Source organism: Gymnoscopelus microlampas, assembly GCF_963454915.1.
Source record: "Gymnoscopelus microlampas genome assembly, chromosome: 7".
Lineage (NCBI taxonomy): Eukaryota > Metazoa > Chordata > Actinopteri > Myctophiformes > Myctophidae > Gymnoscopelus > Gymnoscopelus microlampas.
Window position 1 is genome coordinate 12,615,900 of NC_139944.1, and position 24,381 is coordinate 12,640,280.

The 24,381-nt window shown below is 40.1% G+C and overlaps 2 protein-coding genes across 3 annotated transcripts; both read right to left on the minus strand.

Annotated features, from left to right (window-relative positions):
* Positions 1–1,122: 1,122 nt before the first annotated feature.
* Positions 1,123–2,731, minus strand: LOC311049018 (T-complex protein 1 subunit beta-like; the record flags this gene model as incomplete). The annotated part of the gene is made up of 1 exon (XM_084062442.1): positions 1,123–2,731. One exon carries the CDS (start codon positions 2,729–2,731, stop codon positions 1,124–1,126), a length of 1,608 nt encoding a protein of 535 aa, XP_083918568.1. The 3' UTR covers position 1,123.
* A 1,096-nt stretch (positions 2,732–3,827) lies between these two features.
* pfkfb4b (6-phosphofructo-2-kinase/fructose-2,6-biphosphatase 4b) lies at positions 3,828–23,788 on the minus strand. Of its 2 annotated transcripts, none has more exons than XM_084061163.1 (14): positions 23,664–23,788; positions 13,903–14,019; positions 13,265–13,361; positions 12,397–12,463; positions 10,535–10,609; positions 10,378–10,434; positions 9,499–9,620; positions 9,198–9,405; positions 8,945–9,091; positions 8,745–8,849; positions 8,509–8,638; positions 8,363–8,425; positions 6,705–6,769; positions 3,828–5,009 (listed from the first exon to the last, which is right to left on the minus strand). In XM_084061163.1, the coding sequence occupies exons 1-14, from the start codon at positions 23,704–23,706 to the stop codon at positions 4,950–4,952; spliced, it is 1,356 nt and encodes a 451-aa protein (XP_083917289.1). In that variant the 5' UTR covers positions 23,707–23,788; the 3' UTR covers positions 3,828–4,949. The 2 variants fall into 2 exon arrangements, with proteins under 2 accessions (XP_083917289.1, XP_083917288.1); XM_084061162.1 differs by lacking the exon at positions 23,664–23,788 and adding an exon at positions 17,063–17,252.
* Positions 23,789–24,381: the final 593 nt, after the last annotated feature.

Genomic DNA, 24,381 nt, shown 5'->3' on the forward strand with positions numbered 1-24,381 from the left:
CTTAGCTTGTTTAAGATGAGATCCCCATGCACACAAATCATGATGAGCACACAAATCATGATGAAATATATTTGAAACATAGGCAGAAATTACAACTAATAGTCTGTGATGCCCCAGCTCTTCATTCCTGGTATCTATTTGAGTCCTGATCCTGAGATGCACCGTCCGGATCTTCCGCTAATTGTTTGACGCGCGGTGGAGTGGAACTCCTTCTCTTGTAGGCAGAAATGACTTTGACGTTTAATGTTTGTATTTTATTGTCTCCGCCAGGCCGGAAGGCCAAAGGCTGGAAACTGTCTTCGCTCCTGTCCGCCCATCCGCGTGTGTGTGTGTGTGTGTGTGTGTGTGTGTGTGTGTGTCCGTCCCTCCGTGTGTCTGTGAACAGCACCGGGTGGACCGATCGGCTTGAAACTTTGCAGGTACACTCTCAATAGGCCAAGGAAGAACCTCTGCCCCCTAAAAAAAAAGGTTTTCCCCCTGGATTCCATGGGTCATGACAACTCCCCAAATAGGCCAGTTTCTTCAAAACACGTTTTGCCACTACTCCTACAGATTTTGTCCGAAACTAGTAGCGTCCCATTGCCGTGAAACTTCTTAGCATGCACACTCCCAGTAGGCACAAAACACAATATTTGCTACCTCTACGAATATTGTCAGCAATTTCCGATACACATTATCTCTGGAGTCGTGTGATCTAAAAGTATGGGTCAGATTTATCATATTCCATTTGGCTATGACTGACTTCCAAAGTTTGCAGGCCCTGGCTAGGCAACCCAGCCTGGCGGAGAGCTGCGCTCATCTGCACTTTTCTAGTTCTACTATAGCCCCTTTTTGTATATTTTGTTTGATTTCATACAGTACTGTAATATTATTATTATTGTATTAATGGCTATGTAGGCAGGAAGCTATCTTAAGCACAAACCACAGTAACTAGTGAGAGCTCAACATAACCAAACATAAGGCTAGTTGTCCACTTAGCTAGATTGAAACTTGTAGTAACATCTTTAGCATTATCATCCATTATGCTACGTGGGCAAGCGTTAGCAGGTCTACTCTGTACACTTCTTTCAAAGGGATCTAAACATGGAAAAACTATGGAGCGCATCCTCATCTTCATCCTCATCTAACAGGGGTGTTGGTCTGGAACACGCTTCCTTGGAGCAGCTTTAATGATGTTGTCCACTCTGAGAATCATCTCGGCACCCTCAGCAGCGCTCAGCAAGACTTGTCTCTTCACTTGGAATGACTCAGTGATTCCCATCTGACACATGTCCCCTATGGTCCCCTGAGACATGTCAAGTCCAAATGTATTCTTGTTCTCCTGGTGAGCCGCTCTGAGCTGAGAGATCAGGTCAGCACTGTCATAACCTGCATTGTCTGCTATTATGATGGGCAGCATCATCAGAGCCTTGGCAAAAGACTCCATAGCGACAGCCTCCTTTCCTGGAGTCCGAATGGCCAGATCAGTTACCGCCTTAGCCATCAGCATCTCAGAACAACCTCCTCCATACACAGTGCGCGTTTCTTTAACAGTCTGAGTGAGGACACACAGTGCATCATGTAGAGACCTCTCTGCCTCATCCAGGATCTGCTGAGTGGCTCCACGCAGCACAATGGTGCAAGCTTCACCCATGGCAACTCCGGAGAAGTGGATGAGAGTGTCTTCCCCAATCATCACCTCCTCAATCAGTTTACAGTGTCCCAGTTTAACCAGTTCAGGATGTTCAAACGTACTGGTGATCTCGCCTCCGGTAACCAGAGCCAGTCTCTCGACGCCAGAGAAGTCTGCATGTTCAATGGCCATCACTCCAGCCTGAGCAAACAACTGCTCTGGATAGTTATAGATCAACTGTCTGTTGATGAAACAGTTGATTCCATGTTTCAGGATACGTTCAACTTTCTCCTTCATCTTTTCTTTCTCAGCTTGTTCAATCTCTGCGACCTTTGCTGTGGAGTCAACTCTCACCCTGGAACTAAAGATCTTAATCTTGTCCGCGTCCATGCTAGTGTTAGCAATCAAGATGTTAGCATTCTCCATTCTTTTGGGCTGATTCACTCCGATCTTCTTATCCAACAGGAAACCCTCATCCAGGTAGGAGTCAGTGAGACTTCCTCCCAACTTTTTGATGATGTGTATGGCATCCAGGTTCCCAGATCCCTTCAGTTTGAGCACAGCATCCACAGCCAGCTGAGAGAAATAATCCTTATGATGAGTCAGTAGCTTAGAGGACAGAGTTGTCCGTGCTATATTCAACAGATCCACCTGGAACTGGACAGGATCATTTCCATGGTCCACAGCAGCCCCTCTCAGAGCATGTCTTGCTGCCTGAGTTGCTTTTCTCCAACCTGCGATTATCGTCTGAGGATGAATCTTCCTACCGATCAACAGTTCTGCTTCCCTGAGCAGTTCAGCAGCCAACACAGTGACTGAAGTGGTTCCATCTCCAACCTCATCATCCTGAACCTTGGCAATGTCAACAAGGACCCTGGCAGCAGGGTTTTCCACACCGATGGCTTTCAGAATGGTGGCTCCATCATTAGTGACTGTTACACTACCTTCTCTACCTGCTCCTAACAAGATCTTATCCATTCCTTTTGGTCCCAGAGTGCTTTTCACTAGGTCTCCAATAGCAATGGCACCGATGAAAGAAGACAGTCTAGCTGTCTCAGCCTTCTCTTCATCTGCTCCTTGTCTGAATATGTTGACCGGGGCATAGGATATAGATGCCATATTTGTTTCTGTGAAGTTTTGACTGAAAAAGTATACACACAGATGTTATAAGGACTGGCTACCAGATGTATATATATATAGCTATATAGCATACATCATGTTGATGACGTATGGCCTCTCATATATGGTGCTTTGCTTTAGCTACTAAAGCAAAGTAGCACCATATATGAAAGACTCCGGATCTGGTCTGGATCCAGACCTAAACCGAGAGGAATCTGGACCCAGTATGAAAGTACATGTTGATGATCTTATATGTTTCCTTCTTGTATGTATCTGACACATGGTTGTTGTATTCTACTCGATCTGAAAGCCCACAGTGCAAGTGTGATTTCATACGCGTAACTGAATATTGTTATTAGAAGCAGGCAATGAAGACAATGAGGAGACAATGGGGCTTTGAGTCAATCAATATGCCACAAAGAGGTGGCAACAGGGACAGGAACCTTCTCCATCTTCATGTCAAGTACCCCCAAATTGATTTGTATTTGGCCACCGACCCCCATCTAAAAACATATTTTTAAATATTTTTGTTAACATTTTTCAAAATTATTCCAAATTCTTTATAGTTTTCCAGATAATAGCCGATCTACCGTACAAGCTCACAACGCATTTTGAATAAGGGTCAATGATATGACGCTCATTTTTTGTATGTGATCATGACTTCCCCTGCTGGGATAGACCTGTTGTGCTAGTTGGACATCTACTGTACCCATGACCCACCATGGGTCTATTGTTGGTGAATTTGCCAGTGCGGATGCTGAGGATGCGCATCTTGCCTGAAACATCAAAGTGACAATAAACTCCTGAGCTCCTTGAGGAGATTTTCAACACATTTACTGAAAATTGGTTGGTGGATATAATATATCAAGATGATATGTACGTGTACATACATACACTGATGTTCTCTCTTTTGTTTGGCTCTTTTATGCACTCTCTCCTTTTTAAAATATTTTTACGGTTTCATCATTATTATTGTTGTTATTATCTATGCTGCTGTCATTGTCTGACGGAAGCTTTAACGTTTTACTCTTATGTACCTGTACACAAGATGTAACAAAAAAGCACAACCGTGAACCTTGAATTAGGCTATTTTTATTCATTTTTATTTCTGATTCCTCATAAACATCTATCCATGGTGGATAAAAGCCTTGAAAACAAGAAAAAAAGAAAAAAGAAAGTTGTTTCCCATAAGGATATAAAGTCACAAGTCTGATGTTTGCCTTTTTCCTCTTTATAAAAAGAAATTGTGTTTAGGCCCTCAAAACGAAAGTCGTCAATGTTTCCCCATTCTGCTGCAGGAAGCTCTGGGTATGAGATTGGATATAAATTGCCTTGCACAAGAGCACAAGGCTGTGGTGTTGGTGGGGGACACAGGATTACAGATTTTCCTTAAAACAGATTAAGGAAAATCAGTAATCCTGTGTGCCCCCCCCCCACCACCACCACCTTAAAACAGATTTAAAGTGTGCTCGGGTGACACAGTGGTAAAGTGCGTATACCCACCACCGCAGATCGTGTGGGTTCAAATCCACAGTGGTATATCCGGCTTTGTCGAGCGTCTATACAAACACAATTGGCCCGTGTTCGGGGGAGGGAAGCCGGGCGGGAATGGTCACTGCACATAATGCTACGGGCTGGGGCAGCACCTGTCAGCAAGGAGTGTTGCGCGGGAGGAGAAGGATGAAGGCTCTATGTCCTCCTGGTGGGGGCTCCTCACTGACAGGTGAGCCAGTAGCATACAACAGCAGTGACAACACACAAATATGTGTGGGGAGGAAACAATTGGTATAATGAATAAATTGGGGAGGGGAGTAAAAAGCACCAAAAACAAACAAACGAAAAAAAGACAGATTTAACAAATATAACAACATCCTTAAATACAATGAAAGCATGTGGCAGTCTTAAAGCTCAGCAAAAATCACCAAATATCATAATTTAAAAAAAAGGTATTTCTGTGTCAACTTTTATCAGTGCAAGAACACAAGACCTACAGTACAACATCTCCAAAACCCTCATGATTTCCTTCATTTGAGCTATACAGTAACATACAGTACAGGTACAGTTCAATTCTTAACAGGAAACATAGAAATGTATCACATTTATTAACAGTTGATTACTTTCTTGAGAAACACCATCCATTAGAGCTTTTTGTTTGGCCTCATGGCTGGTCAGGCGAAGGTTCCAGTATGAAATCTTCAATGGAGCGGAAGTGATGGGGCTAGAAGTGTTCCGGGATGGTATGTAGAGCATCTTCTGTGGTGCGCTGAACATCAACATTCTGAAATAGTGATGAGAGGAGAGGACTTAGAACTGAGACCGTATAGTCTTGCTTTACATTTTGGAACTGTTCTTTTGGATCAATGTAAACATGACATTCAGAATTGAGCTAACTCAAAATCTTACACAATAACCATTTTAAATACTATAGTTATACATTGCTACAGTATAATTACTATTTTATATATTCAGACAGTTAATTTACATGAAATGTGAGCCATGTGGACAAAACACTTTTTATTTTTTTAACATTAAACAAAATGTTGAGCTAGATCTTGGACTGCTATCAGGTACTACATTACAAATTTAAAAAAGAATATCTTGGCTCAAAACCTTGCTTCAGACAACCCAGTACAAGCACCATGTTAAGGACAGTGACAGTACTGACACATAAATTGTTGAGGTAATGTTTTCTTTGCCAATGTCAAGAGCTACATACAGTACATATATAGTATATACTTAAAACTAAATACAGTACATAATATATACACACACACACACACACACACACACGTGTGTGCGCGTGCGTGCGTGTGTGCGTGCGTGTATTCTTGCAGCTACTTGCTGACTGAGGCTGGATAAGGGGCAAAACTTGGAGAATACACAAAATAAACAAATAACAACAGAAAAAGCAGATTTATTCTTTCCATCTGAATTTTAACAATTCCATAAAGTAAATATGTCATTTTGACATTTAAATACACAAGGACTTGAAAAAATAAATCAGTCAGAAATATTAAAAAAACACACATGCCATTTTATCAAATGTAAAAGATAGTTTTACTCTAGGTCGTGTGTGTTGTGATGAGTTGGATGTGTTGTGCGTGATACTGGTACTAGAATATTACGATTTTATTACCCTTCTGCAATAAAACAGTGAATAGCTAATTTAATTAGAGGAAATTTCTTTGCAAGACTGTTACAAACAATACTGTAATGAATATGTTGTGCACAAATTGCTTAAAATTGCATTATAGGCAAAGATGTGTCCTCAGATTGTAACTTCTAAATAAACAATGATAATATACAACAAGAAATAAGCTGTTGCTATATGAAATGGCTTCAAAACAATACAAAATCATAATTACACATAATTAGGCAAAAGGCATGACCTCTGTTATGTAGTATGAGCTATTAAAAGCCCCAGATTATCCTTATCATTATGTCCATACAAACATGACACACAAACAGACAAAAGTGCGAATTTGTCTATTTTCATCGATGAACGGAGTAATCAAATGTAAACAAAAAACAAAACGTTAAAAAAAAGTTAGAAAGGCTCCATAAAAATCTTACAAAATGCAAAAATGGTTTTCTTTAATCTCATTGAAAGAGAAGAAATTAAAACAGAATTCAAAGTGAGTTATGAGGGAAAGTGACAATGGCAAGTACTGTCACAGTCATCTTCGGTCGCTGTCAGTGATCACTGGAGGTGCTGCGACTGTGAACAAGACTTCCTCTGCATGCCCATGTGTGAAATGTTTCTATTCTGTCCAATAATAATAGCGGGAATGGGATCAGCACAGACCACTAGCCCTGTGTTCAGGAGGATGCCAGGTTACAGACAAAATACTGTGTATGATGCAAAACTCAAAGGGGTAAAGCCTCCTGAATGAGACCTAGGAGCTGATGGTCAGATGGTTAATTTGGTGCTCCAGCAGGGAGAGGCATCTTTCTATGCGTCTAAGACACCCACCTCTGGTCTGTCTCTTTGTGTGTTCACTGCCTCCACACTCAAGCAGACAGGCTCCACCTTACAGCCTAAAGGTACAATGCAAGGGAGAAAGGGGCATTAGAGATGGCAAGTTAGCTGTGTTTTGTTGTTTGTCTCACTAGGCGGCAGCTTTAACCACTTAAAGCTGCAAGAACTTTCATATTCTACCGGGGATTCGAATTCTGGTCCCCTGAACAAGTACCAACATTTTTACTGTTGAGCAATGACGGAGAGCATATTTGGGAAGTTGAGTTATTTTCATTTGAGTTTCATGCAATACCTCTTGTCAACCAGTAGTGGTCCTATCACAGGATCTAAATAGAATAGCATGTAGACCAGCTCCAATTACCACAATTGTGTTATTTATATTTTATTAACATACTCTATCACAGTGGTTCTCAAACTTCTTTTTTTACTTCAGTACCCCGTTTCCCTGGTTTATGAATCCAAGTAGCCTATCCCCTTCATCCGACTACAACATTTTGCATAGAAAATATTGACATAAAAAGTCCAGTTTGATGTCAATATGTTCCAAATAAAACTGGCGAACGGCCAATAAGTATGATGTCTTTCTATTTAGTAACAGTTGTGCTAGTGACATTTTTTGATTTATTGTTTACCGGGTCAATGACATGACACCGTTATTTTGTAATTTTTTGTGTCCATATAGTTTACTTAAATTTACAAAGGGACAAAATTTGAAAATAAATACAAGTTACATGCAAAGTCATGCATACTTTATTCTTTTTGAGGACATAGTCTACATTTTCTGGTTTTATTCAATATTGACATATTTGAATATTTGGAGGAATGATGGCAGAAATGTCAATTATAATACCTGTACACTGAATAGGTCAGTAGTATTATGTCAGTATTTTGTCAGTATCATGTCATGATACTGACCATGATACTGCAGTATCATGGTTAGCCATGGTCAGTATCATGCCAGTATCATGGTTAGTGTCATAAGTGTCATGTCAGTATCATGGTCAGTGAGATGTCAGTATCATGGTCAGTGTGATGTCAGTATCATGGTCAGTATCATGATACTAGTGACCATAATAATGACCATTCACTTCAAGTGGATACAATATTTATCATTTGTATGTGTCTACACCATTTGTCATTTTCAGGCACATTCTGTAATTTTCGTTGTGCAAATGATGCAAATGTATTTTCAAATAACATGAAACCAACCACGACTACAAAATGTACTTTTTAACAAATCTGGTACGTGCCTTTAAAATAAGATTTTAAGTGTTTTATTTATTTATTTATCATCTTGCATTTTGTTACTGAAACTAACACTGTTTCATCATGAAATATGACAGCAAAATATGATTTCCCATTTTCCACTTTCTCTCATGTAGTACCTCCGGGTATCCCTAGGGGTACCTGTACCCCCATTTGAGAAACACTGATGATACAGATTGGCTAGGGTTAGTGCATCATATGCATCAAATCACCTTTTTGGTGACAAAGGTAAAACAAAAAAAAAAGGTTAAAATTAAATACTTAAGATAAAGACTTGAGTTATAACCTGAAAGGGTATGGGTGTATTTATGATTGATTTGATGTGAAAACAAGCTCCAATGTAATATTGGTTTTATTTTTTACATCAATGGTAGCACAGAACTTACCGTAGGCCACAGGGGTTAACTTCAACACAGTGTGCAAAGGACACTCTAGATAAGGCAATTCATCTGTGGTGGCAGAAACAGAATATTATTGAAATGTTTTACTTTCATATGTAGGGTAGTGCCATAAAACAGTGGATTTGTAGTACCTGCACTCTTGTCCAGGAAATATGCAAGCAAGCAACGCATGACGGCCTGGTGACAGATGACCAGGACATTCCCCTGTCTCTCCAACTCCATGATCACAGGCTCCAGGCGCTGCACCAGGTCCTCGTACGACTGATGGAGAAAAAAAAGAAGAAACCCATTGGACACACAAACACAATGTTCAAAGATAACGACTCTAGCGCATGATGGAAGCATTAAGGGCAAGCCATTTCCTCACCTCTCCTTTAGGATAACGGTAGCGGTACTTGTCTTGGTCCCTCAGTGCAAACTCCAGAGGGTAGTGCTCCTGAATCTCTTCATACATCATTTCCTCACAAACGCCCTATAGGTAGAGGCAGAGAAGCATTATAACATGAACACTGGCATAATATTTAGTTTGTTTTTCTTTACTCCCACAAACACAGAAAGACCACGTACAGCGTCTATCTCATTGAGAGCTTTCCACTGTTCATACGGCACGCCCAGGCCCTCTGCTGTCTGGATTGTTCTCATCATCTGACTCGTCCAAACCTTCAGGTCATTGATATCCTGGTCCTGGATGAATTTGCGCAGACGCTTAGAAAACTGTGGAAGGAGAACCCATTGTAAGAATGATACGTTTAACAGTGTATTGGGTTTGATTAAAGATCTGCGGAGCAGGATGGGAAAAAAAACACAAAAAAACATGCACCTCCTTGCCTCTGGCAGTTAAGCCAGAGTCACCTCCAATGCGTCCTGTGGTGTTGAGGTCACTCTCGCCGTGGCGACACAGATAGATGGAGCGTGGCGAGATGTGGCTGTTCATCAGGTAATAGACGATCCGGCTTTGAATGTGGTCAACCACACGGTTCACCAGGTAACGCCGGCCGACGTCCATGATCTTAATGTAAGACAGATTCCTGATAAAACATAGTTGGAAAACAGAGTTACAGTCACAGTCATTCACTGTCACTGTCGTTGCAATTTTTGAGTAAGGGAGGGTGTCTCCATACCTGTCTAGGATCTCATCCAGAGGCTGATAAGCAGACTCGTAACACTTGATTCTCTTCATGAAGTCTGCAATGGCCTCTTCTGTGTTACAGTCTATGTAGTCTGGGCTGTCCAGTTTCACTTGCTGCAGAGCATGAATGGGGGGGCAAAGAAAGAGGAAGTTGGCGTGTTTGATACAGTTTCACATTTACATTATATAAACATTACTAACAGCCAGGATATCAGCAGTATTAGGGAGGGATTGACTGTAATCAAGAAACACTGTAAGCAACTGCATCAGCTGCTTTTTATTTGTCATGTCTTTTTGTTGTATGCTAACTTTGAAGTCACTTCCGCCATGGCATGGGATCCTACAGCAGATACTCACAGGATTTTTTTCTTTGGGTTTTGGATTTAATTAAAACAATACACTCTTTAGCAAACAAAGGCTTATGATATTCATGTTTTGTTCAACAAGACAATGTCCACAGACAACACAATGACAGAAATTGTTTTTAACCACACGCAATTTATCCTGTATAATTACAAAAAGGGCATAAAGGCTTCAAAGCTGTCGATATCTATAACAGGCGTAATTCATGTCAGAACAATGATGTGAAGTGGCGATGGTGGTGGATCAGAGACTCCAGAGAGCTCTGTGGATAGTGGGACGGGTGGTGAGAACCATTCAGGGTTCAGATGGACAGGTCCGAACTGCGGTTGTACAGATGAACGGAAAGACATACACACCCAGGGGGCCAGGCTTACTGCACTTACAGCAAATAAAGCCTTTTCTTTGTAGCTAATTCACAGAATCCATTGCAACCTTACTTCTGGGTTTTATGACTAACTGTAACACTCTATACTACTTCAATAAAACAAAGAAAAAGTATATCACTCACCACTATATTCTCTGTGATGACATCTTGGTCCTCACACACAGACTCCACAAAAAACACCTGGTAGGTTAACACAGATATATAACCAGATATAGGGTCATTAAAGTCATAATGACTGACTGAATTGACCTGGGGCCCACTCATGATTAGCACACTGTACCTTGAATCCATTCTGCTCAGCAAACTTAGTTATGGTCCCTCTTCTTTCCCTGGTTGTATTGGTAGCATCAAAGACCTGAGATACCAGGAAGAAAACATATTATTACACTGTGTTGCATAAGTGCCGGCCAAATAACTGTACATTAAAGCATCTCAAGCCAGATACTTTCCCCTTTTTTTGTGAAGTGCTAAGCCTTTACTTTTACAGTATTTATTTTGGTTTACAATTTTTAATTTAATGTTAAAGGCATTGTAGGGAACATTAAGCCTAAATTTAAAAAATATGTATATATATATATTTTGCATTTTCTCCCCTCTATCAGCCACTATATAATGATGCTGGGGTGTTTTCCTTCATTGAAACACAGTCCTCTGTCTGAAATCCGTATTTTCCCTTCTGTTTATGTTCATGTTGTTTATGTCCGGGTCGTAAATTAACGCACGCATGTGCGTGTCCGTGCGCGTCCGTGCCCGTATCAACTTTTTACTTTCGGTTTTAAAACGCTCTCAAACTTCTTTTTTGAGGCACATAATTTACTTTTAAAAAATCGTTTGGATAGAATTTAGTTGTTTAGCTTCATATATGTGGTCAATTTATCATGAAAGAGCCTATTTAAAAATATAAATTCAGAGAACCGTAGGGTCGGGCATTTCCGCGAATTGTATCCGCATAAGGCAACCTATTTTGGGCATGACTCATTTAAAAAGTCCCCCCTGCGTCACCCCCTGGTGGTCGGGGAAAAGAACTGCTGGAGGGGCGGTGTTTGACAACAGTTTTTTTCTTTGATTATGTCTGAACTCCCTACAATGCCTTTAAGACATTTATGATTGAAGGAGAGTTATTAATAATCACTCTCCTTCATTTATAAAGTGCTGTGATGTGTATAATTTATACACTTTACTTTATAAATAAAAAGGAGTTCATAATATGTAATTGACTGCTTGTATTACCTGTTGAAAAGTAGCCATTAGCAGTAATATAGAAAATATAGAAAAATCATCAAATCAAATCAAATCAAATCAAATCAAATAGAATCGTTAATAGGTGAATGTAATCGAGTCGTGAGGCCAATGAAGATATATATATAATATGGCAAAAATATACAGGATACAGGACAGTGTGTGAATTATAATAATGGTCTCAATAAACATTGAATATTGATATATCTCATAAGAAGCAGCTTCATTCCTCTCACAGAGTTGAACACCTTTCTTTTATCATTACAGAAAGTATGTCACTCAAAAGGAAAAAAAGCACCAACTTCACCAAGCCCAACTCAGAGGAGTCTGTCCTCATTCTTTAAGAAAAAATCTGTTGGTCAGTTTAAGTGAAATGATCCGAAATAGACTACTGAGCTCATATTTAAATGTTGTTTAATTAAGCTTCATTTCCACCATTCAACTTGATCAAGACAGACAGACTTTATTCATTCTCTGAAATGATTGATTAGAACATTTCTTGTGTTCCTTGTTTTTGTTTTTTAGAGTAGCCTATGAAAATTCAATCTTTAGAAGCACCCAACCAGGGACCGGCAGACACTGAACTAAGGGGGTCAGACAGAGACAAGGAGGAGAGACACAGAACTAAATGAACTAAACTAAATTTAATCATTTTTAAAGTAATATGGGGCTTTTTATCTGTAGAACGCTGCTCAATATGTAAATAAGAACAAGAATAGAGCCGTGAAATGTGTGATAGACCATTTTATTCTTAACCCCCACCTACTCCTACACACGCACACACGCACCCGGCTGGCTACTTTTTTGACCCAGCTGGACATTATGGAGAGACTAGTGGAACACCCTGTTTGGCAGTGCATTGCTAGTCATGTCAATAAAACATTCTAGATTCTTTACACTCACCGCCACCTGTCCTCCATCCACAACCAAGTACTGACGAACATCTTTTAGTGCTGCCAACGCACACTGGCTGTGGAAGGAAAACGTACACATGGTCAGTCTACCAAAGCCAACCTAAACCTATCGTTTACAAGGTACAGTAAGGACCATGTTTGGACGTTTTAAGTCACTAGCTGTCAGGAGTTTCTGTCAAATTTTGGTGGACAATCTGTAAACAAAATTCCAAGCATATCTGATAGCAATGCCTGTGGTAGACCTACAGTAGTCATAAGCTAGTTATACAGAATCATATGACACAATCTTGCATTATCATGGGTTTAGACAAAAAATTGCGATTTGAAAAGTAGAGTTTGCCATGGATAAAACCATGTCTCAAATAAGAAATAAAAAGATAAGCAGGCGATCATTGAACACAGAATTCTTTGAATTTTGCAGATGGATGGATTACATGACTATGGCATACTGATCACAACACAGTTGTTTCATTCAGGCTATGTTGACTGTTGCTATGCCGGGTTGTTGCTAATGGATAGCCTGTGTTATCTACATACTGTATGTGACCATCAGTTACAGCAGATTTCTCAGAAGATTACAGCATTCTGCTGTCCAAGATGTCCATAAACATTGAAAGTACTGTTATACTTTGTTGCGCACGGGTGTCGTGCACCGAATATAGCCAATCTACAAGCTCACAGATCTGCTAGCTTGTAGATTAGTTAAATTAGTTGATCAGTTGTTTGTTACTGTGCAATTAATCAATGAATCAACAAAGACGTGATCAGTTGTTACTGTGTGCAACTAAGTATAAATCAGGTATTAGGTTTTCCTGAGTTGACCTCAGTAAAAAAAGATATTTCAAAAACAGACTCACCGTCTAACTTTGAGGCCTTCTTCATTGTCTGGATGGAAGAACTCAAAGGACTTGTAGATCTTCAAACACTCCCTCCGGTATTGGCCCACATTGAACTCTGCAGCAGATAAAACAATGATAATAATAACTAGAAAAGTGTGCTCCTCGGAGCACAGGTCTCCCTCTGCCAGGCCAGGTTGCCTACCCAGGGCCTGCAAACTTTTGAATGCAGTCAAAGGCAATTGCACTGGGATCTGATCAATCTGATTTGTGTGAGTTTTGGACAAAATCTGTAGGAGTAGTAGCAAAAAGTGTATTAAAAATGGTAGCCAATTGGAATGTAAATATGAGAAATCTGACAGATATGTCTTGATCACATGACTACAGAGATAATATATGTAGGAGTAGTAGCAAAACATTTTGTTTTGCCCCATATGTGAAACATATGGGCAGAGGTTCTGCTCCAGGGAGTGTGCATACAAAGTGTAATGCTGATTGGTCCAACAGTGCCGGAAATTAGCTGCTCATAGACAGCCCCTGTCCGTCCAGATGGACGGACAGGGGCGGAGACAATAATTTTACATTTTGCATAACTGCATAAAACAAAGTAATTATGGAATGAATCATCACTCGCTTGTGAGTGTCGTGGGTAGGCCTACCTTTAGTTGGCACACCTATCCAGTTTAGGTAACGAGTCAACTTCTTTGAAATGTAAGTCTTCCCTCTGGCCGGTAGTCCTACTGTCACAATGAGTGTTGGGCAGTTGGTCATACATACTGAGAGAGAAGGAAAGAAAGAGAAAGAGAAAAAGAAAGAAACAGAGGGGTTGGCACTTAATAAGACCGGTATCTTTACTCAAACAATGGAGAGACGTTCAACTTTGAGAGGTTTAGTCAACATTGCCCAAATTATTGAATCTAACTTGCATAGAGGGTTAGTCTATCGTTATTGACCTCAAGAGTTCTTCTTTTTTTGTCTTTTGTATTGTCATTTTGCGGGGATGTGAGTGAGACTGCTGCAGAAAGCAGCCTGATGCAGCCTGATGTGACTCATCAGCCTGATGAGTCACATCAGTACTGCAATATTGATCTGCCATTAGCAATTAAGTTCAAGTTCAAGTTTAACGTTATTGTTGAGTATTATATAACAATGAATTACTTGTGCTCTGGCTTTAAGTGCTAAAGACCTTAAACTTACATGAGAAAACCACACCAAACTAAAACCGATATGATTTTGTCAACATCCGAAAATCAGATGGAGTGTTTGAAGAGTCGTTTGAGTTCTTCCATCCAGACAATGAACTCAAAAACATTGTATCATATCCTACGGTAGGATGGTCAGGATTAAGAGGTCATTTGATCTCACATAGTACTACAGTAAAGATACAATTTCAAGTCTGTAACAAAACTGGCAACTATCAATACCAAAGTAGGCCTGATTTTGTACATAATAATGACTGTGTATAGTCTGAACTAACATCAACAATCCATAGACCTCTAAGTACTTGATGTATCTAATTAGACTTTTATTGGATTTTTTTCTTTAATCAAGTTCAACCTTTGTCAGTTGATCATTCTGGACAACTGATATAGTATTCAAATGTACATTGTATGTTGTTTTTGGATTCATAATGTGTCTCTAACTTTTCAGAATCTCAAACAATTCTGACTATGAGACACTTCCAGTAGCCTACTGTACCACCGCACTTCACAGCAGATAACAGTATCGTACAATACAATAATAGTACAGTAGTGCCTTGAAAAGAAAATGATGGCATTGAGCATGTTTGGTACATTTATTTTTGATCTGTTATATAGTGCCCTTTCATTTAATAACACTTATAAATGTGGTTCTCCAAAGAAGTTTGGAAAACACTGACTCAGAGAAAGAGCTTAGCACTGCAGTACTGCCTTCCGCAATATAACAGTCACATTAAAAAACACTCTACCCCTACCCTATACCTTTTAAAACCCAGATAGCTCACTCTAAACACACACACACGCACGCACGCACGCACGCACGCACGCACGCACGCACGCACGCACGCACGCACGCACGCACGCACGCACGCACGCACGCACGCACGCACGCACGCACGCACGCACGCACGCACGCACGCACGCACGCACACACACACACACACACACACACACACACACACACACACACACACACACACACACACACACACACACACACACTTCTTCCAGCCCAACGTATGTAATGTACTCCTAGTTCCTTCTTTATAAAGGATGGAATGGTACAGGACATTCCCATTAAGTGTGAGCTTACTTGTTTTGTCCTGGAGCATATGGCTCAGTGCCACCCTGGTGAAAGTTAACTCACCTAGTGAAGTTTCGTATTGCAAAGATATCTCAGTCTAAACTCAGCTGGTGGAGACAAGCCCGTTGGGCATAAAAATGTTTGTATTTAGAGAGTGGGCTTTCCAAAGAGCTGACTCAGCCTGACTCAGCAAAAAGAGACCGAAGATGCTGCATCACAGCATCACAGGTCAAGCTGGACAGCTGCATTGTCACCATCTACTTGGCACCACTGCGTGTCAGCGTGCAATTTCCCACACAAGATTAAATAGGTACACGCTGAAACATGATTAGTAAACAAACCTGACCTCAAATCCATGTCAGTGATGCGCGCGATGCCATATAGTTTGGATGCCTTTCAGCTGGAAGGCTTAAGAGCAGCTCATATTAACAGAGTGCGAGTCACTTCTTAATGCTCACTGCAATGGTCTGCTAGAGTAAACAACCAATTTGAACAGATTGCAAATGTCACCCATTGTCTTCAGTGTGGCTGAATGCAAACTGACAACCCAACTAAGAGTGTGACCACTCAGGTACTTTTACTTTACTGGAGTATTTCCAATTTTCTATACTTTTACTTCTACGCCACTACATCTCAGAGGCAAATGTTATACTTTTACTCCACTATAATTATTTGAAAACTTAAGTTAGATACTTTGTAGATTTTGATTATTATTTACAAAACATACATTACCCACTTCAGCCCTCCTATATACATTTTGGCCATTTGAAAATAGCCGATCTACAAGCTCACAATGTGTCGCCATGCAATGCATTGTGAGCTTGTAGATCTGCTATTTTCAAAAGTTTTTTAATACATTTTGAACTTGTGAAATGGGACATTCCGCATAATGAGTACTTTTACTTATGGTTCTAAAAATATATTTTGATGCCTATACTTTTGTACTTTTACTCAAGTACATTTTGAATTCCGGACTTGTAATGGAGTATTTCTACATTGTGGTATTGATACTTACTACTTAAATAAGAAATGTGAGTACTTCTTACACCACTGCAGTTTTTGTATATAGACTGGCCTGGGCAGTGGGCATGTACTGTAAGTTGGTTTTGTGGTAACAGGTGACTGCCTATAAGTCATGGCGCGTGTCATCTTGTTAAATGACATTAAAGGCTCTCAGGTAAAGGTGCCAGATCAGTTGTTTTGTTTAAATGTGGCTTCACACATGGCCGATCATTGTGTTCTAAACAAGACATTCATTCTCACAGACCAGACTGAGACGAGACAAACGGAAAATGATGCAACACCGTACTGTAGCCTACTGCTTAACGTTACCCCCACAATCCAGGAGCATCCTGAACCCCAAAAGTGCGCAGCGCTGCGCGTAAAGCCATCTTTAAAGTTCAGAGTGGCTTCGAAAAACAAAGAAATGTTCCAAATGATGAAAAAAATATTAATATTGATCATAATAATAAAATAAATATAATAGAACAGGCAGGTATCTGGAATGCCACCAGACAGTGCATTTACAGAGCTTACCCCTTCTTTGAGGTATGTGCTTTTCTGGGAGCCCGTTTTTACACGGCACCCAGATCTTCCTCAGTGGATTCTGGGTCAGTTCGCATGGGAAGCTGGTCTCCATCATCGTATAACGTCTTGGTTCGTTGCACCATTACATCGCTGATCGCCTGGCTGTGAAGCCGTCTTCAGTGTCACTAGTCTGACTCTATGGATGTCATATCAGCTGAGAAACAGCACTATCTCGTTACCGTAATGGCACTCAGCAAAGCGCAAGACATGGTACGGGGAACAATAAAACCGTGTGACGAGCCTTTATACCCGGCAGTGGAAGAAGCACTCACATTTTGTACTTAAGTAAAAGTATCAATATTGCAATCTACAGATCGACAAGCTCACAATGCGTCGCATCGCGACGCATGTATAGGGCTGAAAGTGGTTAATGTATGTTTTGTGAATTATTTCTAATAATTGTTGTGGACTAAAAGTACAATATTTGCCTCTGAGATGTAGGGGAGTAAAGTAAAACTGTAAAAGTACAGAAAATGCCATAGTGTGCCGTTTTCAATTAAAAGAGATGAATTAAATATTACCGTAATGCCATACAACAAGGGAAGGTGGAAAGAGACAAAAACAGTTTTTTTACATCTCCACATGCAGCACACATGGGCAGTGAATGTTGCTGTGACGGGAACCAATCACAAATGAGACGGCGAGGATGTGTAGCCAATGGTATAGCCGACCCAGACATCCGGAGGGCGTGGGGACTGGCTTCTGTGAAAGCAGATACGATAAACACCTCAAAAACAACAACCCATGCAGCTTCACGTGCCTTACGTTAACCACTACATTAGACGTAGCAAATAGGATGGCCAGATAAAGAAAACATGGTCAAACGAATGTGACTATTTATTAAATTAAGAAATATCCTTCTCAAGAAAGACCACAGTCAGGATGGCCGAGCGGTCTAAGGCGCTGCGTTCAGGTCGCAGTCTCCCCTGGAGGCGTGGGTTCGAATCCCACTTCTGACAGTAGTTTTTGCATAACAAATTATAGTTATCCTCAACAAATATCATCGTTTAATTCCAAATGTGGCTACCGCACTATGTTTCTGTTCGACTTTATGTTGTTGTTGTTTTCTCTGTGTAATAAAGTTGCCAATACCACGTCATTTCCTGCCGGAACATTATTTTGGAAAGTGTTTCCACACGGCTGGGTATTGCGCTTCCTGCTACAGTCTTGTCGTGTCTCTGCAGACAGCAGAGGCATGAATTGTTTGTTCCGTGTGTTGGCCAATGGCCGGTGACATCTAAAGGTGCGTTTTTGGTTCATGTTTTGTATTTTCATTTGTAATTTTGGGTTCTTTGTCTAATTGCATTATAAGTTTCATTCATTGGTTGTTCGTATATTTTCAGTTGTTTTGTTTGGGAAACCTGGACTCCCTTCTCCCCCCCGTGCATTCCTTTTCATACCTACATGCAGCCAGAAAGGTGATTTGTGTTCTATTGTTTTCTTTTTGTTACACGTTATGGTTTGGTTTGGTGTTTATGTTATATGTTTACTTTGCTTGTTTATTTTTCTATCACAGTTTGACGGTGTTTAAATAAACATCTGTAATCCGAACGATCTGCCTCATCATTGCAAACTGGGAAGGAATGACACCAAATATGGGCAATACATAAGAATACAGCAATATCATTGTTACTATAAGTAAAATGCCATAATGGTACTATCCCATAGTCAGGATGGCCGAGCGGTCTAAGGCGCTGCGTTCAGGTCGCAGTCTCCCCTGGAGGCGTGGGTTCGAATCCCACTTCTGACAGTAACTTTTTCACAACAAATTATATAGACATGCTCAACGAAAATCATAATTACATTTCTAATACAGACAATACATAAGAATACAGCAATATAATTATTACTTTAAGTAAAATGACAAAATAGTTGTTCTAGTGTATGGTAAATACGTTGTAATGAGCAAGTTGTATGAATAGCATTACTGCTTGTGAATTAATAAATATCTTTCTCATTCTATCCCATAGTCAGGATGGCCGAGCGGTCTAAGGCGCTGCGTTCAGGTCGCAGTCTCCCCTGGAGGCGTGGGTTCGAATCCCACTTCTGACAGTACTTTTTCATAACAAATTACATAGTTATCCACAACGAATATCATAATTCTTATAACAAAATAGTGCCTAACTGGCAATGATGGTGCCTTATTACGGTATTAATTCCTGCATCAAAAGCTAAGCCTGTCAAGTACAATGTTTGATTAAGCTACTATGAAGCTGAGGTTTAATTCTTCTACTTTTTGTAGACATTGGAGTCTGTATGTTTTTTAGATGTACCTCGTTTTTTATATATATTTTTTAGCTTTGTTGTGTTGTCCCCTGTATTGTCTTTTAAATTGGACCTATTAGTCTGATATACAGATTGACGCAATAGTGTAAAATGTGTACCACTAGGTGGCACTGTTAGCCAGTGTGTAGGCCTACTCATGATACAGCATAGGTCAGGACATAGGTTAATGATAATGATAATGATCTCTATTTATATATCACCTTTCATACATGGAATGCAACTCAAAGTGCTTTACACAAAAAAAGAAACATCATCAAAATAAAATAATAGGTTGCGTGAATTCTGCCAATTTCATGGGATATACTTTATATGTTTATTTGGCAAGTTTGACCTGTCAATAAGCATTCACTAGTATGTCAATGTAAATTGTCCAATGGAGAGTGGAGTACTTAAATTGATTTGGTGTAATATAAAAATAAATTGTGTGTGGATACAACAATAAATTTCCCTCTTTATTTGAAATAATAATAAAGACAATTCATTAAAAAAGAACACTTTTCAACGAGAGGCACATGAGCATATAATACAATTGTGTAGAAATGGTTGAACTACAATACCAAGCAAATATTACATTTTGATCAAAAAATTCTAATACACACCTGTGTGTAAAGGTGTTTGTGAGTGAGTGTGTGTTTTTTTTAATGTTGTGTTTTTTACATTTGAATTATTTGTTGCAGTAACACTGAATTAATGTGTTAATTAATAACGTTTTATGCTATCAATATGACTACGTAACCATGTAAAGTGGACAGACGTGGACAGCCCTGTCACCTGACATTTCATCATAATTCTAATCATAATCCTCCTCACACACCAACACCTCCACAAGGTATTAGCCTATATGCACTGGAACACTCTACCTTTGAGCGAGAGGGCGAGAGACTGTGTGAAGCACCAAAATGCCAGTTAGATATGGAATACAAAAACATATCCTTTATCCCTTATTCCCTTTAGCATTGTTGTATAACTGTACCTCTGTACTTTTTAAAAAACTGTTAATAAAGTATTCAAACATGTTTTTTTCTTAAAAAACACATTATAGCCTTCGTTAAGTCGTATACCTCCATGTAGTGAAGCAAGAGACAACTGATCTAACCTGTTCTGATTCAAGCTGGATTATGATCTAAACATGAACCCTGGGTTACTGGCCACCAAAGCCTATCTGGCTAAAGAGGGCCGGTTGCAGTTTGTACTTTGGGGCAAAACACACTGCATTTAATAGAGCTGCTTTAAAAGAGGAGCCACAAGGCTGGAGAAGAAAATGACAAAATGTATTATTTTTAATAATGAAGGAATATAATATCTGTCTATCTATCTATCTATTCATTTCCGAAATATGTGTGTGTGTGTGTGTGTGTGTGTGTGTGTGTGTGTGTGTGTGTGTGTGTGTGTGTGTGTGTGTGTGTGTGTGTGTGTGTGTGTGTGTGTGTGTGTGTGTGTGTGTGTGTGTGTGTGTGTGTGTGTGTGTGTGTGTGTGTGTGTGTGTGTGTGTGTGTGTGTGTGTGTGTGTGTGTGTGTGTGTGTGTGTGTGTGTGTGTGTGTGTGTGTGGCATAACTGAGGCGCCGCCTGACCAAACGGCCTCGGATTTGGCATGTGTGTCCCATATGATATCAGTCAGACCAACAATTTCCAAGAACCGAAAATGTTGGGCACCGGCTTCCCTTATTGGCCAAACCGACCCATTATTGGCTTCACAAGATAATTTCAATAATACATTTTTTAGCATGTCATTATTGTCAGAAATTCTAACATTTTCAAAAAATTGCTGAATGAGCACACAATGTGTTGTGTAGATCAGCTATTTTAGCTATTTTATTTTTTTCTTGTTAAAGCCATGACACAATATGAGCTGCCGCAGCCAGAGATTATGGTTATTTGGGGGTTCTTGTTTGGGAAGCCCTCTTCTAATAGACAACTTTTGTTCTGTTCTGCTACAACAAAATGAGAGAATGGAAGAAAAATGTCAACATCCTAAAGAGCCTTGCTACAGTATGTCTGCAAACTCAAACACAAAAATAACATCTGTGAACCACTTCCAGGCATATCAACTAGATACATGCAAGTATGCACACAAACACTGCATACAATAAAAAATACAGGTTAATCTCAGTCTGAAGCCTGTAATGGGATTCTGCATATGTGGTTGAACTTTCACCCAGATAGAGCAGAGCGACGATAGAGGGAGGGAGAAGGAGAAGCGGAAATCAAGTGAGTCAGTAGTAAGTATGGATGGATGGATGAGGGAGGAGGCTGATTTTGGGGGATTAAAAAGAGGAAGGTGGATAAACTGGATCTAATGTAGAGGAAGGGGAGAGGAGACAAGAGTGTCAGAGAGGGAGGGAGAGAGACATACAGACAGACAGAGACAGAGCAGATTTACTAGCTTGAAGCCTGCAGATGGCAGAGTTTCCAACAACCCAGGCATATGTGAATGTCATGTGGGGCATGCAGTCACCGTGGAACTCACACAGGACAAAATATCTCTGTCCTAGGTCTGATGTAGACATATGGGCCATCAAGTTACATTTCTTGGATGATGCAGCTGAACTCAATTGTTTCTGTTTTGCAGTCTGTTGACAGCAGAGACAGTTAGCCTACCTATGTAAATGTTTTCATGACAAACATGACCAGATAATAAATAAACAAAATAGTCTTTTTCATTTGGTTAAGAAAAGATCTTAAAATAAGTAACTTGAATGCAAATGCATAGGAAAAAGGCCAACTCCTGAGTGTTTTTGTGTATTATCTTGTCTTAGCCCTCTGTGAGTATAATTCAAGGGACAGATGCACAGCCAAAGAACAGCCCTATACTGTCCTCTACATCCTGAGTCAATTTCAGATATAGTACTAGCTAGCACTACAGGAACAGCATTACTTTAGTCTAAGAATAAAAGATCTGGCTCCCCTTAAGGCTTCTAGAAACATGAAATCACACATATTTAGACATTAGGCATAAGATAAACAAACACAACTATAGCCTATGTTGTAATAACTTTGCTATTGTAGTTATTATTATTATTAGCTATAACACAGCTCTAGTCCTGATTTTCAAATAATACTAAAATGTTGGGACTTGAGATGTCATAGTGTAGTAGTTACACCAACTAAGAAAGGCTGTACAGAAGAATCTCTAAAGACATGAGTTGTATATGAATGTAGCAGTGATGAGTTTCAATTAAAAGGGATTAGCCTATGTTTCACCATTAAGACTGGTTAATTAAAACAGAGGCCTATATGGATAGCCTATCTTCTTGTCGAAAATAAAGAGTAATGTAACCAAAGTTACAGAAACCTCTAAGAACTTTCCTGGCACAGTGTACACGGTAGCCTCTCATTTGAGTACATTTCAATGTCATGCAACCGTTTCAATAGCATAGCAGAGCAACCTGCAGCGTTGATAGTGACACAAACAATCCAAGGACACAAACGTCCCGCCTAGGCTAGCGCCCAGTGTTTACAAACACCCCCTAAACAAACGACCACATGCAGCCATGTGTGCAATAAGTTCAACTACCCGGATCTGTGGTGTTGTGAGCAGCAGCTGTCTGATCTCCGCAGAATTAATAATAAATAAATATAGGCCTAACATAATTATGTGATCAAAACACAAGAAACGTCATTAGATGTAATTTACTTAGACCAAGACTATCGTCCATGTATTTTTGATCGAGTCTGACTTTTACTTTCGTATGATTGATATGCAAACGTCAGAATCGATTAAATACATCTATGATAGTCTTGATCCAAGGCTAAGATATAATACAGGCTACTAAAAGCGAACTGCTTTTGCACAGTAACATTCTTTTGGTGGTTGGTGATCGCTGTTTTCCATTACACCCAGTGTAAATAATACACAACAACCCCTGTACGACCTAAGGCAGGCTGCAGCCAACCCATAAACTGCAGAGCTGACAAGCGACACCGTCGTACAGTGGAATATAAAACAGAAACACAAGGGGCAAATAAGGACACGCTAGCTAACATAGGCACATTTGCATATACGATGTAAATATTGCTTCTCATCAAATCGGAAACGTAATAATAACAACCCTCGAGACTCGACTACCGACCGACCGATCGTCCCCAGTCCTCGTCATTCTGTCCTGTGCATGATGCGCCTACGTGACACAGTGTTGTTTACTCCCACGCACGGGAGTTAAGACTCGCTGGGCTGCTCCAACAACACCATCTGATCGCATCCAAATGTCTAATGATAACATTAACACACAGCGGTGAGACTCATTTTGCATTCGCAGATCTTACCTGCCCTGCCTTGCGAGTTTCCTGGCCGGCAGGAACCTCTCATATTCCAGGCGTGAATCCGTTTTAACAGCGCGGTGTGTGAGCGACCGTGAACAGAGAGCGTCTTTTCACTCTACTAAACTGCACGGGCAGGAATGAATGAAGTGGAGCCTGGACCGGAGGACACTTGCTGCCACTCCTTGCATGCATGGTGTTATAAGTGCACTGACTGAACCTGGATAAGCCCACTGATCTCTACCAAACTACAACACACTATTACAAATTCATGCAGTTGCAGCATGCATATCTATCTCATTGGTTGCTTGATTCTCTTGACCTGTAGATATACTGTAGTAGAGAGTCTGAGACCTTGAGATCAGGATAAGAGACCTTTGTTTTGCAGGCATTAATTCAGGTTTGAGTGCATTGCAAACACCCCCATACTATAGTATGATGTTATAACCAGTGGTTCTCAAACTTTTTGGGATCAAGGCACCCCATATCATTTTTCATCCACAGCACCCCTAAATTACATTTTTAACTTTCACTCTACCACCCATATTTGACTACTTTAACATTTAGCATAACATTTGGGTCCAGAACTCGATGAATGTTAGGGACCAAAAAAAGTCACTACAAAGTACTACCAATCAACTCTAAATTGCCTGAAACGTACTCCTAACAGGTTTTTGGGGGGACGATTTTGGCCTCCACACTAAGTGATTTTTTCGGATTTAAC